The 18855-nt window shown below is 41.1% G+C and overlaps 2 protein-coding genes across 5 annotated transcripts; one reads left to right on the top strand and one right to left on the bottom strand.

Annotated features, from left to right (window-relative positions):
* Window positions 1–210: 210 nt before the first annotated feature.
* Window positions 211–7279, bottom strand: slc39a3 (solute carrier family 39 member 3). 3 transcript variants are annotated; one of them, NM_001080619.2, is given in 7 exon segments: window positions 807–883; window positions 916–1008; window positions 1041–1181; window positions 1326–3053; window positions 3634–4065; window positions 4286–4416; window positions 4681–4842. In NM_001080619.2, coding segments are annotated over 4 exon segments (864 nt in total). In that variant the 5' UTR covers window positions 4808–4842; the 3' UTR covers window positions 807–883; window positions 916–1008; window positions 1041–1181; window positions 1326–2879.
* Window positions 7280–7985: 706 nt separating this feature from the next.
* On the top strand, window positions 7986–18463 carry creb3l4 (cAMP responsive element binding protein 3-like 4). Of its 2 annotated transcripts, XR_015512154.1 has the most exons (11): window positions 7986–8136; window positions 9919–10035; window positions 12378–12624; window positions 12983–13107; window positions 13453–13542; window positions 13638–13744; window positions 15032–15100; window positions 15205–15289; window positions 16180–16276; window positions 16410–16969; window positions 17292–18463. XR_015512154.1 is itself a non-coding variant. In XM_087288162.1 (10 exons), exons 1-10 carry the CDS (start codon window positions 8089–8091, stop codon window positions 16685–16687), a joined length of 1263 nt encoding a protein of 420 aa, XP_087144288.1. In that variant the 5' UTR covers window positions 7986–8088; the 3' UTR covers window positions 16688–18463. The 2 variants fall into 2 exon arrangements, 1 of the variants encoding a protein (XP_087144288.1); XM_087288162.1 differs by having other exon boundaries at window positions 16410–18463.
* Window positions 18464–18855: the final 392 nt, after the last annotated feature.

Raw genomic sequence — 18855 nt, 5'->3', positions numbered from 1 at the left:
GCATTCTCTTATAAACTCTCATTTAAAAAATAATTTTAATAATAAGATGAATAATTTATATTAAATACTGTAGAGCTTTTACAGTGAGCGCCACCTACTGGCAGAGAATGAATGAGACATTTTCAGCCTGATAGCTGTTTCCTTTTTAAACAGAGCTTAATCTATATATTTATAATAATACACACACACACACACACACACACACACACATTATGTAAATATAAACTTTATTTTGTAGACAATTACAGCACTAATGTAAAGCAGCATTGACAGTATAAACACTCGACTTGACTGCTCTGCCCCTTTGGCTTTATTATTGTGATGATAATCAAATGCATATTTGCTTTATATATTTGCATTACTACAAATTGTAAATTGGATGAGAAGCAAACTTGATTTAGTTTAGTCAAGATGCTAACAAACGTTGACAGCCTGAGACAATCGAAATACGAAATACTTCACTGTTTTGAAGCGTTCCAAACAGCTCATGCTAGCGACACCTGCTGGTCAACACTGTGTAAATGCAACAAAAACTCATAATAAAGACAGTACAATTGCAGTGTAATTCATAACTGCCAGCACAGCCGCATGTGACAGTAAATGAGTATGTATACTGTGAATATTGCAACAGCATTTGTGTGTGACTCATCATTGCAGAACGGCTTGAATAAACTCCACACCAAACACATCAAATAACCTTATGCTGTGTTCACACCAGATGCGTAAATAGACGCGTGAACATTTGAGTAAATTTCACGTAAATAAACGTATGAACATTTGAGTAAATTTGCATGTACATAGACCCATGAACATTAGAGTACATTCACACGTAAATAGACGCGTGAACATTTGAGTAAATTTGCACGTAAATAGACGCGTGAACATTAAAGTACATTCACATGTAGACGCGTGAACATTTGAGTAAATTCGCACGTAAATAAATGCATGAACATAAGAGTAAACTCGCACGTAAATAGACGCGTGAACATCTGAGTAAATTCGTACGTAGATGCGTGAACATTTGAGTACATTCACACAAAAATAGACGCGTGAACATTTAATTAAATTCGCACGTAAATAAACGTGTGAACATTTGAGTAAATTTGCACGTAAATAGACGCGTGAACATTAAATTAAATTTGCACGTAAATAAACGTGTGAACATTTTAGTAAATTCACACGTAAATAGACATGTGAACATTTGATGGAATTCGCTTGTAAATAGATGCGTGAACATTTGAGGGAATTCACACGTAAATAGACACGTAAACATTTAAGTAAATTTGCACGTAAATAAATGCATGAACATTTGAGTAAATTCACATGTAAATAGACGCGTGAACATTTGAGTAAATTCGCACGTAAATAAATGCATGAACATTTGAGTAAATTCACATGTAAATAGACGCGTGAACATTTGAGTAAATTCGCACGTAAATAAATGCATGAACATTTGAGTAAATTCGCACGTAAATAAACGTGAACATTTGAGTACATTCACACGTAAATAGATGCGTGAACATTTGATGGAGTTCGCACGTAAGTAAACGCATGAAAATTTGAGTAAATTTGCGCATTAATAAACGTTTGAACGTTTGAGTAAATTCAAGCATAATTAGACAAAAACATTTGAGTTTGTTCGTTTCATTTGCGCGTCAAATTCACTTAGCAATAGACGTGGATTCGCATCATGGGCAGGGCTTCTGTCTATCCGGTGACTGTAGCTTCATTGCTAAATGGCTAACATGGATTTTATTTAGAGAAAAGCTGTGTTTATGTGCTTTATAAAGGCTGAAAAACAGCGTCGATTGATTTGGAGCCGTGTCTTTTGGAGTCCACTAGATCCTTTCAGAGGTGCAGTAGCTCTGTGAGCTCATAAACTTCTCCAGAAACGGAACCTGGATGATGGAGGCTTTCAGCGCGGCTTCTGACAGAGCCGATCTCAGTTTGATGAACTGTTCTCGGTGAAGGCAGGAAGATTTCCCCCTGGAGCACCAACAACAGGCGCAACCACATAAGCATGCCCCTACAAGAGCAAGCTCCTGATTGGTTAACGCAGTGCAAATGTCTGCTGAAGTACAGATTTTCTAACTTGATCGATTTGTGCGAGACACGTGTTAGGTGCATCAAACATGCAAAATGTTCACTTCATGCCGCGCTATTTACGTCTATCGGCCACAAGATGTCTATTCATGTCTTTGCATTGACTTAACATGTAAATCACTCGCGCTTGATGCTTCTTCCGCGTCTGATGTGAACACAGCATTACTGGGGTATTGTAGACTCATAAACAGATCTCTGCTTCATCTGTGTCCGTCTCTGTCACTGACTGCTGTTTATCTGACATGACGCAGGAGAAACACACACACATGTGGAAATGGTGGGCGGGGAGAACCAGCTCATTTGCATTTAAAGAAACAGGCTATCAAACAGCTACAACATCCTCAGAGCCAAAACTCCCATATTCAGCAGCGTATAGTAAATGATCTGATGGGTAATTTGAGCTGAAACTTTACACACACACACACACACACATGAAGACCCCACAGACTGATTTTACATCTATAAAAAGGTAAAATAGGAGCTCCTTAATTTATTATATTTATGCATTTTATAATTGCATATTAAACTATTTAATTAGTATTCTAATCAATTGCAATATTACAATTTACCTTAGATGCATTATTATTACAATTGCAACAATAATTGCAATTAAAGTAAATATTTAATATATAAATAGTCATCTTTATCCAATATAATGCAGGCCTGCTGTAAACCACTGATTCAGGAGCTTCCTGCATTAGTGTGTGTGTGTGTTTACATCATGCAATACACTCCTCTCAGACCATCAAGCACTTGGTAAACTCAGTGTGAAGGGTTCAGACTTGACTGATCAGCACCGCCGTGACCAGAGCGAACCCGGTCAACAGGAACGCCACCTTATGCATGCGCTGTTTAGGCGAGCTGGACTCCGGAAACAGCAGTCCACTGATGGAGATGCAGATGAAGATCCCGCAGGTCAGACCCTCCACAGCACAGCGCACCACATCAGCCTGGAGATTAACACAGACAATCCTTCATATTACAAACTGCATCTGAAATCACACACTACTATATAGCACTGAATGAGCTGTAGAGAAACAGGAACAGTAGGAACAACAGCATCTGTGTTAAGCTACAGAAGTAAAGATGAACTGAATGAGAGTAGTGTGAATGAGTGAATGAGTAGTACATCTGAATTCATAGCATGTGAAAAACAGTAGATCTGGATTATCCTCATATACAGGATGATTACAGGCTCTCATCTTGTGCTTTCAGGCCCTGATCACACTCAGTGTGTTTTCAGAGGCGAGAGGTGCCTTTCTAAATGGTTTTCTATTGGCACTGAGTGTTTTGCACAGTGTTTATTGTGTTCGCCTGCTGCGCCTCATGTTTTGACGGATCGCTCTGTGCGCCTGCAGCTGGAAAAAGTCAGCTCTGCAGAAGAATAGCCTGAGCATGAAGGCGGTTGATAGCGTGGGTGCATATCATCATAGAAAATGCTTCTTGATTTGTATATTTTAAGATTTGGACTAAAAACAAGACAGAAACTGTAAGTAAGCAGAGTATTTTGATGAGTGCAGTAAACAGTACCGTATACGCCTGATCGCCGGGCGTGCCTCTGAGCATCGCCGTCCCCATGGCGACAGGTCTGGCGGAGCAGAAGAGCACCAGACCACCGGTTGCCACCGCACGCCGCAGACCCGCCGGAGCCAGCCGCAACGCCAGCCCGAACGCCAGCAGACCCTCGCGGAGCAGCGCAGCACCACAGGACCACAGCGGAGGAGGCGCAGCACACACACCCTCCAGCAGAGAGCGCACACACACACACAGCAGCAGCAGACACACACGCAGAGCCTCGTGAGTGCGGCTGTCCTCCACATATAAACGTGTGCGCTCAATCAGCGTCTGCTTCTCCACGGACGACACACACACCTGCTCACTGAAGGCCAGCAGCATCTGCTCCACCAGCAGCACCAGCAGAACTCCCATCGCCAGCAGGAACTCCGACAGGGGAAACCGCAGCTGCATACACACACACACACACACACACATAGACACATATATACACACAGACACAAACATATACACACATATACACAAAGACACACACATATATACACACAGACATACAGACACACACATACATATAAGCATATATACACACACACACATGTGACTGTGATAGAATTGTAGATCTGTACTGTGTGTGTAGTGCAGTGGTCAGTGATGATCAGTCACTCACGGTGATGTCCAGACGGCTGAACGTGTCTCTCATGTCCGTCAGATATTTGGGCAGCAGATCCAGCAGACTGAAGCCCAGAAACACACCACTGGACAAACATGATGCCAGACTCAATGCTCTGAGCCGAGACCCTACAAAAACAAACACACACACACACACACACACACATTACTGACTTTAGATCAAAAACTACACAGTACAGTTCATATGAAAGTTCATATGATTTTGGCTTTTTCAAATCATCATCATTATTATCAGGACAGGTTTCTTTCTTTCTTTTTCATTCATTCATTAATTCATTCATTCATTCATTCATTCATTCAGAGTAGATAGACTGCTTTAGTCTTAATATTGTAGGAAGTATAGTACTGTAATATGACTGACTTAGATCTCACCTGGATCAGAGGTGTAACGAGCCGCTTGTCTCATGAAAAACCCAGGACTGAAGCCACACAACAGACTGAAACAGAACATCACAGTCAGAGTCAAGAGATTGAGATGAAGAGCAGCTGACGAGTCCATCATCATCATTATCGTCATCACAGATAGACATCACACCTGAGGGAGAAACACAGAATCGACATCATCATTACCATCACTGTTATAATCACCATTACTATCATAAACATTAACATTGTTACTGTCATCATCATGACCAACACTATCATCATTAATACCATCACCATCATTACCATATCACCATCACATCATCATTACCACCATCACAATCATCACCATCACTAACATCATCACCATCATTACATCACCATCGTTATCATCATCATCATTACAGCCATCACAATCCAAAACATCATTACCATATCACCATCACTAACATTGTCACCATCATCACATCATCATTACACCATCGCAATCATTACCATATCACCATCACTAACATCATCACCATCATTACATCACCATCATCATCATTACAACCATCACAGCCCATAACATCATTACCATATCACCATCACTAACATAATCGTCATCATCATTACTGAATCACAATTACTAACATCATTGCCATATCACCATCATTAAATCACCATCATTACAACAATCACAATCCAAAACATCATTACCATATCACCATCACTAACATCATCACCATCATCATTACCAATATAACAATCATTTCCATATCACCATCACTAACATCATCACCATCATTAAAACATCACAGCCCATAACATCATTACCATATCACCATCAATAACATAATCGCCATCATCATTACCAAATCACAATTACTAACATCATTACCATATCACCATCATTAACATCATCACCATCATTACATCACCATTATCGCATCATTACCACCACCACAATCATTACCATATCACCATCACTAACATCATCACCATCATTAACATCATTTTTATTACAACGAACACAATCCATAACATCATTTCCATATCACCATCACTAACATAATTGACATCATCATTACCGAATCACAATTACTAACATCATTACCATATCACCATCATCACATCATAATCACCATCATTACATATATCATGTCATCATTACCAACATCACAATCCTTACCACCATTACTATATCACCATCACTAACATCATCACTATTATCACTACCGCATCACAATTATTAACATCATTACCATATCACCATCACTAACATCATCACTACCACATCACAATTATTAACATCATTACCATATCACCATCACTAACATCATCACTACCACATCACAATTATTAACACCATTACCATATCACCATCACTAACATCATCATCCATCATTAACATAATTTTTATTACAACCAACACAATCCATAACATCTTTTCTATATCACCATCACTAACATAATTGACATCATTACCGAATCACAATTACTAACATCATTACCATATCACCATTATCACATCACAATCACCATTATCATATCATCATTAACAACATCACAATCCTTAACACATTACCATATCACCATCACTAACATCATCACCATCATCACTACCGCATCATAATTATTAACATCATTACCATATCACCATCACTAACATCATCACCATCATTACAACACAAGCACCACAATTACATGCATCACCATCATCATATCATTACCAACATCAAAATCCTTAACACCATTACCATATCACCATCATCTCATCACATTCACCACCATTACATAATTTCCACCATCACAATCCTTAACATTACCATACCACCATCACTAACATCGTCACCATCATTAACATCATCATTACCATATCAACATCACTACCATTACCATGATCACATCACTATCATGCCAACACCATTATCATCACATCATTACCACCATCACCATCATTATCACCAACATCAGCTCCATATCACCATTGTCACCATCACCATTGTTATTACCATGATCAATATCGACCTAACAACATTACCATCATCATTATTATCATCACCATCATTACCACCATCACCATCATAATCATTGCCATCACAATCCTTAAAATCCTTACCATATTACCATCACTAACATTATCACTATCAGCATCAGAATCCTTAACATGATTACTTGATCACCATCATCACCATCACTATCATCAACTTCATTACCAACATCATCATCATCACTATCATTCCGGATACATCACACCTGAGAGAGCACACACACTATATCATCATCATCACTCCACTGTAAACTTTACATTAGTTATTGAAGTTCAGTAAACACTCACCAAAACTGAGGCAGATGTTAGCTTGTTTCTTCCAGATCAAATTATGTCTACATTAATCCTCTATAGCTTTAATCCCCAACCAACGGGTTTAACAAAAAAAAACTTAGCGAAACTAATAATCTGCTTTATTCAGTAACTTGCTCGCAGATTAACTGGTACAATAACATTCTACACCAGCTGTGCTCGGTTCATGTTTAACAAATCATGTGAAGCAGATGTTTTGCTGATGTTCTTCCAGGATCTGGTGCACTTCTGTTCCTGTTTTCGGGAAACCTCCGGTGAGTCACCATGTGTTCCGAATCTGAGTCATTTTGGTGAACGAGTCAGTTCATCGAGACGTTCAGATTGCTGCTCATGCATTTTTATTTCAAAAGAATCGGCTCAAACGAGTGAACCACTTGCGAATCGGCTATCGCAATGGTCAACAAACATGCTTAAACTTGCACTAAATACATCACGAACAATAATTATTCGCTTTTAACGAGTGATTTTGGTGAATGTGCTGTTGTATACGACGTGGGGCCACGTCAAAACATTTACATTACTACTGCTAGTAGACTTTACGTTTCGTTTGCTTAGTTTGCTTTCAATGATCAATGTAAGCAGTACGAGTAGAAATCGTTTAATAATATTTAACAACCTATTACATTTTATTGGGAGTAATTATGTGAGAGAGTGTGCTTTTTCACAACTAAAAATAAAATTCAATCTTATTTTTACAAAAAGTATTCAACATAATCACAAACGCCTGTGATTGGTCTATAACAACACTGCGGAGAAAAGTAACAGCTCTCACGCGACAGCATTGTGCACTTGTCACGTATATTTGGAAAAGCGTCCTCCTTAAATTTTCCTCAATCAACAACATAGAAACTTCTTCTCAAGTGAAATAAACAATTTATATTGAACTTATAATGATTATTTTTAAACTTTAAAACCTAAGCATGAGCGCTATTGGTCAGTGTCACTGCGCAGCTCCGCCCACACATCGAACGCGGATGTGAATTACACTGAATCAAATGAGCCAGAAGATCCGGATCAGCGAGTAAAAATATCCGTGTTTTCTCGCAGGATAAACCGAACCGCGTGTGTGGAGAATGCGAGAGGGCGAGTTTGGGTCCGGGGACGCCAAATCAACCGAGAGAGTGAGTAAAACCTGCTGAAAACACTGAAAACGCGCTTTGTTTACTATGATTGACAGCCCAGCTTCACCTGGCACACACACACACACACAAACACACACACACACACACACACACACACACACAAACACACACGCGCGGATCAACTGTATTTGTGTGTTGTAATCTGTTTTAATTTGTATTTACACCCGTTTAATAGCACATATTCTAACTGCATGTGTTATATAATGCAAAACACCACGAAAATCTGAACAAATCTGACGTGACGGACTCTGAATATCAGTTATTTGGGGGAGTTTAGTGAAAAGGAGTCAAAGGTTTCTCATTCCTGCATGTAAAAAAGCCCAACCCACACCAGGATATTCACATCCTCCAACACACACACACACACACACACACACACACACACACACACACACAGGTGGAGTCTGATCTCCTACTCATATTTCACTCGCACTCAGACAGTTTGTGTACCTCTTCTGCACTTGATCTAGCAGATAAACTGCATAAATTGACATCTATCACACACTATAACTAAAGAAAATTGTGAGCCACTTTTTCATGCAATAGTCAATTTGGGGATTTTGGTAATTTTTAAATGTCCTCAACAGCACTATTCACACACACACACACACACACACACACACACACACACACACACACACACACACACACACATATGCTCTTATTTGTTTAACAGCTTTAAACAAGTTTATGTTTTAATTTGCACATACTGTCGTTATATATAATAATATCTGTACACTCCCTGACAAAAGTCAATCCCGGCTGTAAGAGCAGCAGATAATATCTGGTCTTCTAGTTGATGATGTGTGAAAGTGTCAGAAGGTGGATTTCTCTGCTGGATCATCTGCTGATCTGCATCATCACCAATACTGCAGAAGACCTACTGGAACCAGCATGGACCAAGATTCTCACAGAAATCAGTCAAGTTTGGTGAAGGAGACATCATGGTTTGGGTTCATTCAGTATGGGGGCGTGCAAGAGATCAACAGCCTGAGGTATCAAGACATCTGTGCTGCCCATTACATTACAAACCACAGGAGAGGGACAATTCTCCAGCAGGATAGCGCTCCTGCTCATACTTCAGCCTCCAGATCAAAGCTCCTGAAAGCAGAGAGTGCTCCAGGATTGGCCAGCCCAGTCACCAGACATCAACATTATTGAGCTGATGAAGGAGGAGGTGTTGAAGATGAACAAAGACTCTTGATGAACTCTGGGATCCTGCTGAAGCTTTCTTCTTCATTCCAGATGACTTTATTAATCAGTGATGTGAGTCATGTGAGAGATGTATGGATGCAGTCCTCCAAGCTCATGATGGAGTCAGACACAATATTCATTCTGTCTCCACTGCAGCAGGACTTTATATTCTATACTGGACATTATTTCTGTTCAGTGATGAGACTTTAGTCTGAGCAGAGTCAGAGCGCACTGTCCTCATCAAATCAGTCAACATCAAGACATGATCAGATTTATTGAGCTCAAATCAGCAAAATCTAGAGGCCTTCGCCTTTCATAGAGACACTTCTGACACCAGATCAGCAACTAGAAGAGCAGATATTATCTGTGTTCCTACAACTGGGAGAGGCAGCAAGACTAGTGTCAATTTGTCAATTTGTATGAATTAATTTGCCTTGATATAAAGAAGTTCACATGTGTGTATAAATATGACAATCTTACACCATTATCAGCGAATGAGAGCCGTTGTTGTTGTTGTTGTGTGTTGTAGGAATGAGCTGATGTTTTTGTGTATTGTGTGTGTTGAAGGATGGGTTTGTGGAGGAGGTTGTGGCGTCTGAACTGCTCCTGGATCAGTCCTGTCCCGGTCTCCTGTTTGCAGATCTGGAGAAACACACGGAGGACTGGAGCCTGCAGCCACACTGCGTCAGTCATTACCGCTTTTCTAGAGTGCATTGCTGCAGCTCAACTGAAACTACACATGTTCAGCACTGTGAACACACACACACACACACACACACACACAGACACACGTGAATTAGCAGCAGTCATGGTTGACATGACACAGTTTGCAAAAAGGTCGAACTGTTTTAACATCAGTCATTCATTTTCTTGTCGGCTTAGTTCATTTATTCATCAGGGGTCACCACAGTGGAATGAACTGCCAACTATTCCAGCATATGTTTTACACAGCGGATGCCCTTCCAGCTGCAACCCAATACTAAACACATACACTCTTGCATTCACACTCATACACTACAGTCAGTGTAGTTGATCAGTTCCCCTATAGCGCATGTGTTTGGACTGTGGGGGAAACCGGAGCACCCGGAGGAAACCCACGCCAACACGGGGAGAACATGCAAACTCCACACAGAAACACACACTGACCCAGCCGAGGCTCAAACCAGAAACCTTCTTGCTGTGAGGCGATCATGCTCCCCACTGTGCCACCGTGACGCCCCCTTTTTAAATTATGCAATATAGTCATTAAATGAGACAATTTAAATTAAATATTAGCAAAATTTTATATTTGTTACAGCAATAGCATAGCATGTAAGTCATGAAGAAGTGTTTGATCAACAAAATTCAGTCAGCATTAAACCGATAATTATCAAATGACACTTAATTATTTAGAAAAATTGAGCTTTAGTTAAGCAGATCTATACAGATGTATATTCCCAAAGTTTCAATGTTTAAATCATCCACAGAAATAATCTGCATTAGTGTTACTGTTGATTGCATATACACTGAAAGAAACCGAAATAAAACTAAACCACACACACACACACACATATATATATATATATATATATATATATATATATATATATATATATATAATTCATTCATTTTCTTTTCGGCTTAGTCCCTTTATTAATCCAGGGTTGCCACAGTGGAATGAACCGCCAACTTATCCAGCATATGTTTTATGCAGCGGATGCCCTTCCAGCTGCAACCCATCTCTGGGAAACATTCACACACTCATTCACACACATACACTACGGACAATTCACCTGTAGCGCATGTGTTTGGACTGTGGGGGAAACTGGAGCACCCAGAGGAAACCTATGCAAACGCAGGGAGAACATGCAAACTCACACAGAAAATCCCACTGACCCAGCCGATGCTCAAACCAGAGGCCTTCTTGCTGTGAGGCGACAGCACTACCTACTGCGCCTCTGCGTCGCCGTAATAATAGTAATTAAAATTATATATATTGTAGGCTTGTCGTGATTCCATTAATTCATGTAATATTGTGAAACCAAGTAGCAGTGTGATACTGTAATTCATAACTCAATCCATGAAATAAAGAAAATAGTCCGAAATACTGTCTTTTATATAATAGGTCTACTTTAATTGAATTAATGATTCGCTTTATTATTAAAAAAGTATTTGCTCGTCACTTCACCTAAAATGTATTCGTTCTTTTTGTTTATTTTGTAAATATCTGACCAACAAAAATACATTAAAAATAAAAATACAAACTTTACCAAATGATATTTGCATTAATAATAAAAATAGCCTTTTCCCAACCAAATAAGGAGTTATGCAGTGGTCAAAAAGTTTCTAGTATGGATTGTCAGATAAACATTTGACTTAGTGAGTTGCTCTTTTTTAAGAATTGTTGTAGGTGTTGTAGCCACTAAATCATATTGACAGCAGCAGAAATGAACTAATTAGGATTGGATCTGAAGCGTCACATAATATGCAATATTTATATGCATATTTAAACATGCAATATATGGTATTTCTACCACAAAAGGTCTCCACAGACTATTAAAATAAAATAGTCTATTGTTGCACAAACGAGTGAGCATTTTAGTGACTTTTCCACACGCAACATTATCTACTGTAGATAGACTGTTAATGATGATACTATCTTTCACAAACTACAGTGCACTGCCAGTCTTTTGGAGCAATAGTTTCTCGATAATACCATAGTACCGGTAAACCATGCAACCCTAATATATCGAGGGGTTAAATCTTGTGGGCCGGCATTGGGACACCCTTGCTTTAAAGTCATCATAAAAACAATCAACTGTAGGCGGGGCTTGTGTTTATTTCAGTTTGCTTATAGTGGATCTCACGTGAGTGACAGCTTGACTCCACCCCATATGCCAGTAAACACCAATCAGAGAGCAGATATGGTTGAATATGGAGCGGAGCTTGTTGTAATTCAGGATTATGAGACGGAAGAGTGTAAACAGTAATGTTGTGCAGTATTGGGTCATTTATATGTAAATGTTGGTGTGTGTGTGTGTGTTCAGAGTCTGAATGACAGCGAGTCTGAGGAAGTCCTGAACGCCATAAACCCAAACCAGATGTACGTGTCTGCGGTGTGTGAGAGCGACAGCGGTGTGTCTGAGGACCAGAGCTCAGACGGGGCCCACGAACACACCAGCAGCTCCGCATCACAGCTGCCCGTCTATCAGGTGGTGTATGACATCAGCGGTGTGGGCGGGGCCAGTGCAGAGCCACACCCACCACATGTGGACGTGATCTCCATACAGCTGGGTGAGTGTCTGCAGCACATCTTCAGTTCTTCTCTAGAGTACAGACGGAGTCACAGCAGCTGTGCGGGAATACAGAGCAGACTAACACCATCACAGACACTGGCTACTGTTCAAATCATTCACATTTCACTCAGTGCTGATAATTAACTAAGGATGAAGTCATGGATGACTAACCTGTCTCTGTGTGTGTGCGCCTGCTGTCTGTATATCTGTTTGTGTCCGTCTGTGTGTGTCTGCGTGCATGTGTGTGTGTCTGTATGTGTGTGTGAGAGACTATAAATGTGTCTCTCCCTCTATGTGTATGTGTATATATATATATGTGTGTGTGTGTGTGTGTGTGTGTGTGTGTGTGTGTTCAGACGAGTGGAGCTCTCAGATGCTGCTGTCGGAGTCGTGTGTGGTCAACGAGCTGCTGTCGCCAGTGAAGACGGAGGATGTTTCTGCTCTCGACATGCAGAGTCTGCAGGAGGACGACAGCTTTCTGGTGTGTGTCAAGATCTGCAGGAGTGTGTGTGTGTGTGTGTGCGTGCGTGTGTGTGTGTGTGTGTGTGTGTGTGTGTGTGCGTGTGCGAGTGTGTGTGTGTGTGTGTGTGTGTGTGTGTGTGTGTGTGTGTGTGTGTGTGTGTGTGTGTGTGTGTGTGTGTGTGTGTGTGTGTGCGTGCGAGTGTGCGAGTGTGCGTGTGTGCGTGTGTGTGTGTGTGTGTGTGTGCGAGTGTGTGTGTGCGAGTGTGTGTGTGCGAGTGTGTGTGTGCGAGTGTGTGTGTGTGTGTGTGTGTGTGTGTGTGTGTGTGTGTGCGTGCTGGAGCTGATGTGTTTACACTCTCTGCAGGTTTATCCAGATCTGCAGCTCACAGAGGAGGAGCAGAAACTGCTGGATCAGGAGGGAATATCACTGCCCAACAACCTGCCCTTAACCAAGGTGAGAGAGAGAGAGAGAGAGAGAGAGAGAGAGAGAGAGAGAGAGAGAGAGATAGAGATGAACACACAGCTGATACACTGTGCTGAATCTCTCAGGCTGAGGAGCGAATCTTGAAGAAAGTGAGACGGAAGATCCGGAATAAACTCTCGGCTCAGGACAGCAGGAGGAGGAAGAAGGAGTACATCGACGGCCTGGAGAGCAGGTACACACACACCTCTGATCATTCACACACAACTCTGATCATTCACACAAAATACCTGCGCGTCCATAGAAGCGACCTAGGCAGCCGTCTAGGGCAGCAGAATAGAGAGGGCGGGTTGGGAAAATAATGGGTTATTTCTGTATCGTGAACAAATCCTTTTAACCGGATCTTCTAAGTGAACCGGCTGAACTAGTTCACCAAATTGAACTGAATCATTTGAAATGATTCGCGTCTCCAGTTAGCACTTATCCACCAACTACTTACTTTATAACAAGCCCAATACCCCCTCTGACTCTAAATAATCCAATATATACTCTCATTCAGTTATCAGAACAGTAACGCTACACTGAGATCAGATTTGAGAAGAGATGAACCGATAATAGAGCGCATGCGTGATTCAGTGAACCAAACACAAACAGCACATGACAGCCTGCTGTGACTGAACTGAACTTGATTAACTGCAGTGCGGGTAAACCGAGTGCTTTAATGAGGGGATCTGGTGAATAAAGTAAGTTTATTTCATAACAAAATCATAATGGAATTTAAATAAGTGAATCACGATTCAGTTGAGTTACAGAACTTCACTGTAAGACATTTTCCAGATCATGCTGATGTTTTAACTGACTGAAATGACTATTGCAGACTACATAATGATGAGTGATCCATGTTAAAGATCTGAACTTCCCATCACTGCTGTGTGTCTGGGTAGATGGGTAGATGGTAGTGGTATATGATGGTGTTCATGTGTCCTCTAAAGGACACTGAGTTTTTATTATACAATATTTATTCTGTTGATTTTGAGTCTTGCAGATAAAAATATCCTCATTTCCAAAACAAAACCCTAAAACTAATACTGAAACTAATAAACACTAAACTAAATCATTTCAAAATATAGAAACTAATAAACACCAGTAAATCTGCCACTAAAACTAATCAAAACTGGAAAAAAAAAATCAAAACGAAATAGAAACTAAAACTAATGTAAAATCCAAACCTATTATAACCTTGATCTCCTCCTTCTATTGTGTTCTGCTGTGATTCTGACTGTTGTAGCTGTGTAATCACTCTAATCACTCAGCGGAGTGATATGGAGCTGATCTAAACCTGCCGGAACTACTTTAGCTGTGCTTTTATCTGACAATAACCAAACACCTGAAAATGCTCAAGTGTGTGTGTGTGTGTGTGTGTGTGTGTGTGTGTGTGTGTGTGTGTGTGTGTGTGTGTGTGTGTGTGTGTGTGTGTGTGTGTGTGTGTGTGTGTGTGTGTGTGTGTGTGTGTGTGTTTCAGGGTGGCTGCATGTTCAGCTCAGAATAAGGAGCTGCAGAGAACTGTGGACCAGCTGGAGAAGCACAATGTGTGAGTGAGCGGATCATCAGGATACACTCATGCTGCTTAAAGTTAGAGTTTTTACAGTGTGTGTGTGTGTGTGTGTGTGCGTACGCGTGTGTGTGTGTGTGCAGGTCTCTGGTGGCGCAGCTACACAGACTGCAGGCTCTGATCAAGCAGACGGCCACTAAAGCTGCGCAGACGAGCACATGTGTGATGGTGAGTTTCAGGCCCAGTGTACTCTGATGTGTGTTAGTTGTAAAGCGCATGAGTTCTGCTGTGGTTCCTCCTCACACTACCCGGAGTGTTCCAGCGCTGATAACAGAGCGTTCTGGAGCCGCTGCTGAGGCCGTGTTGCTGTGTGTCAGTGTGAATGGAGGAGGCGGAGACATCTGAACATGGAGGCGGGGCTGCAGACATTCTCCTCTCTGATTGGGCCTTTTCCCCTTAATATGAAGAGCTCAGAGTTGAGTCCTGCATCCTCTCCTTCAGTTCAGACTTTACTAGTGTGATGAGGAGAACACACTAGAGGAAACACGGTGTAGTGTATGAGCTGATCCACATCATCCCCCTGCAGACTCCACTGCTGCACTATCCCCACACTAAACTGAACACAGGAGATGAGGAACGGCCCATTCCCATCCTGATATGAGCTGAACACACTGCAGAGATGAGGAGCTGCAGATGTAGACGAGCCTCATCATCACTGTGTGCATATGAAGATCAGAACACAGCCCAGAACAGCAGCACCTCCTCTCATGATCAGTGAAGAACATGATGAAGATCAGCTTCATCATCAATAATGGCCATCAGAACAGGAGAACGCACAATAAGAGCCCACAGTAGAGGACATACAGGCCAGCAGATCAGATCCAGCAGGAGATCCTCTTCAGAAGCACTCGGTGAAACGCCAGCGTGGACATTCAATAACGCCATTTTCAAACTAAAACAAGGCCTCAGTCTCTCTTCAGGAGCTTTGAGTGTGTGTTGGACAGCTGCAGTAACTGTGTGTGTGTGTGTGTGTGTGTGTGTGTGTGTGTGTGTGTGTGTGTGTGTGTGTGTGTGTGTGTGTGTGTGTGTGTGTGTGTGTGTGTGTGTGTGTCCCACAGATCCTCCTGTTCTCTCTGGCTCTGCTGATCTTCCCCAGCTTGAGTCCATTCCACCGCAGCTCAGAGTCTCTGCAGGACAGCTACGCTCCGGCCGCCGGTCAACATCACACACACACACACACACACAGTTATAAAGATGTGTATTACTACACAAACACCGTTTGAACACTGATCCAGATGTGGCCTTGTTCTCTGACGCTCCCTGATGTTGAGTGTTTCTCTGTGCGCAGTGATCTCCAGAAACATCCTGAATGACGTGAGCTCTGCTTCCTCTGCGCTGCTGGACGACTCGGTTCTCCATAAACCCATGATTCCTCCAGATCCTCCGTCAGAGCAGCGAGCAGCAGACCTGGAGGTGGACGAACGGCTGATCCAGGACTCGGTGATGGTACGAGAGTCCAGTCACGCTCAGAGCAACGGCAGCACAGAGAGCCAAACACACACAGACCTGCAGCCGCTGGCGATAGCTGCAAACACAGACAAACTCCCACATGCGGACGAGATGTGAGACGTGTGTGTGTGTGTGTGTGTGTGTGTGTGTGTGTGTGTGTGTGTGTGTGTGTGTGTGTGTGTGTGTGTGTGTGTCTGCTCTCTCTCTCTTATGCACTCTTATTTATTTAAGTACTCTGGAAATGTGTGTGTGTGAGTCTGCAGTCCGTCTTCTTCAGCATTAATGCATATCAATGTTTGATTTCTGATGTGTTGGTGACACTTTACTATACAGTTCCATTAATTCATATAAATAATAATCCTTTGATCTTTTAATATTAGATATAAGATATTAGCGCTCATTGCCTAGTTTATGAAAGGTCTAGTGAAATTACTTTAAAGGTTTTTAGATGTTGTCATCATCAGCATCTGTTAGTCTTAAGGACATCTATAAGCTAGTGTGCTCCAAAACAATATTCACCTTAGGAAGATAAACACCTGATATAAAGCTGGCAGTTTGTCTCTTCCTCATAAATGATCAATGATTGTGTTCATCGTCTCCTCATAGTTCAGCTTCTCATCAAATCTTCTGACCAATCAAATGCTCTCTAGTGTCTGAGGTGCTCCGCCCCCTTCTTCTCATTGGCTGCTCATTTGATGCGCTTGAGCTCAAGCGCTCTCACTGGCAGAGCTGTGAGAGAACTGAATGACATTGGCTGATTCTTATAAGGGGGAGGAGTTACTCTATGTCCCACCCTCTTTGCCCCACCCCTATTTATGCTTTTTAATTGCATGTTGGGGCTTGATCTGTTCTCCAACAACTTCATAAAATATGAAATCTGTAAATTAACATATTTTTTACAGTAAATGAACAATATTTCAAGGGCGCAGGGGGTAGCACAATCACCTCACAGCAAGAAGGTCGCTGGTTCGAGTCCCGGCTGGGTCAGTGTGTGTTTCTGTGTGGAGTTTGCATGTTCTCCCCGTGTTGGTGTGGGTTTCCTCCGGGTGCTCCGGTTTCCCCCACAGTCTAAACACATGCGCTATAGGGGAACTGATCAACTAAGTTGTCCACAGTGTATGTGTGTGAATGGGTGAGAATGGATGGTTCCCAGTACTGGGTTGCAGCTGGAAGAGCATCCGCTGTGTAAAACATATGCTGGATAAGTCAGTTCACTCCGCTGTGGTGACCCCTGATTAATAAAGGGACTAAGCCGAAAAGAAAACGAATGAATGAATGATCAATATTTCAGTATTTATTAATCTTAGTTAATGAAAACAGTAATTAAAGCGATATAAATTAACACTTAATACATGCCACTCGCAATTGAACTCTATTCTAAAGTGTCACCAATATTTTTGAGTATGTTAATATATTTTGCCTTCATAAACAGTGCATTGTTTTTTATTTTCTGTGTCTGGTCTTTAACCGTCTGTTAAATGTGGTTTGAGTTCAGTTTCGAGTCTGAACACTCAAATCTGGATCAGTTTTCATTATAAAGTGTCATGATGAGGCCTGCGAGTGTGTTTGCACAAACCCTAAAGCTTCTCTTTCTGCTTTTGCTCTTGAATTATTATTGAAATGAGGGATGTGCTCGTGAATGATTTGCTTTAATGAGAGTGAGATGTGAACTGATATCAGAGTGAATGTAAACAGAGGATCTGAACGCTTCACAGCAGTACTCGGGAAAATAACAATCAATGATACGAACTGCGTTAATGAGGCGTTTGTTGTGATGTTTAGTGTAAAATGCGAGACTTTGGCTTTATTTAGATTATTGGTGAGTTTTTACACAATGAGTTTCTATGAGGATGGGTGTTTTTTGTCTTCTGATTAAAGATTATGTTAATATTACATGTTTGGTTGTTGTTTTATTATGTACTGTATTAAAATATAATCTATGTAACATAATGAATATATATATAACTCATTTTTTCTTGCATAAACTGACATTTTCAGGTGAAAAAATGTAAAACACTGATATTTTTTTCCAGCTAAAAAGTGAATATTAAAGTAAAATGAAATTATTTAGTCTGAAATGAAGATTTATGAGCAACCGTGAGTTATAAATAAAATTCTGCTTAATTCTCAGTTTTACCAAATTCCTCATCAATATTTGTACATATTTAATAAGTTTATATACTAATTATAAACATGTTAGTTAATATTGAAAAAAGAATATGGGTGTCACGGTGACGCACTGAGTAGCATTATCGCCTCATAGCAAGAAGGTCGCTGGTTCGAGT

The sequence above is a fragment of the Danio rerio genome, chromosome 16 (assembly GCF_052040795.2).
Source record: "Danio rerio strain M-AB ecotype USA chromosome 16, GRCz13ab, whole genome shotgun sequence".
Lineage (NCBI taxonomy): Eukaryota > Metazoa > Chordata > Actinopteri > Cypriniformes > Danionidae > Danio > Danio rerio.
This window is presented reverse-complemented; position numbering and strand designations above follow the sequence as displayed.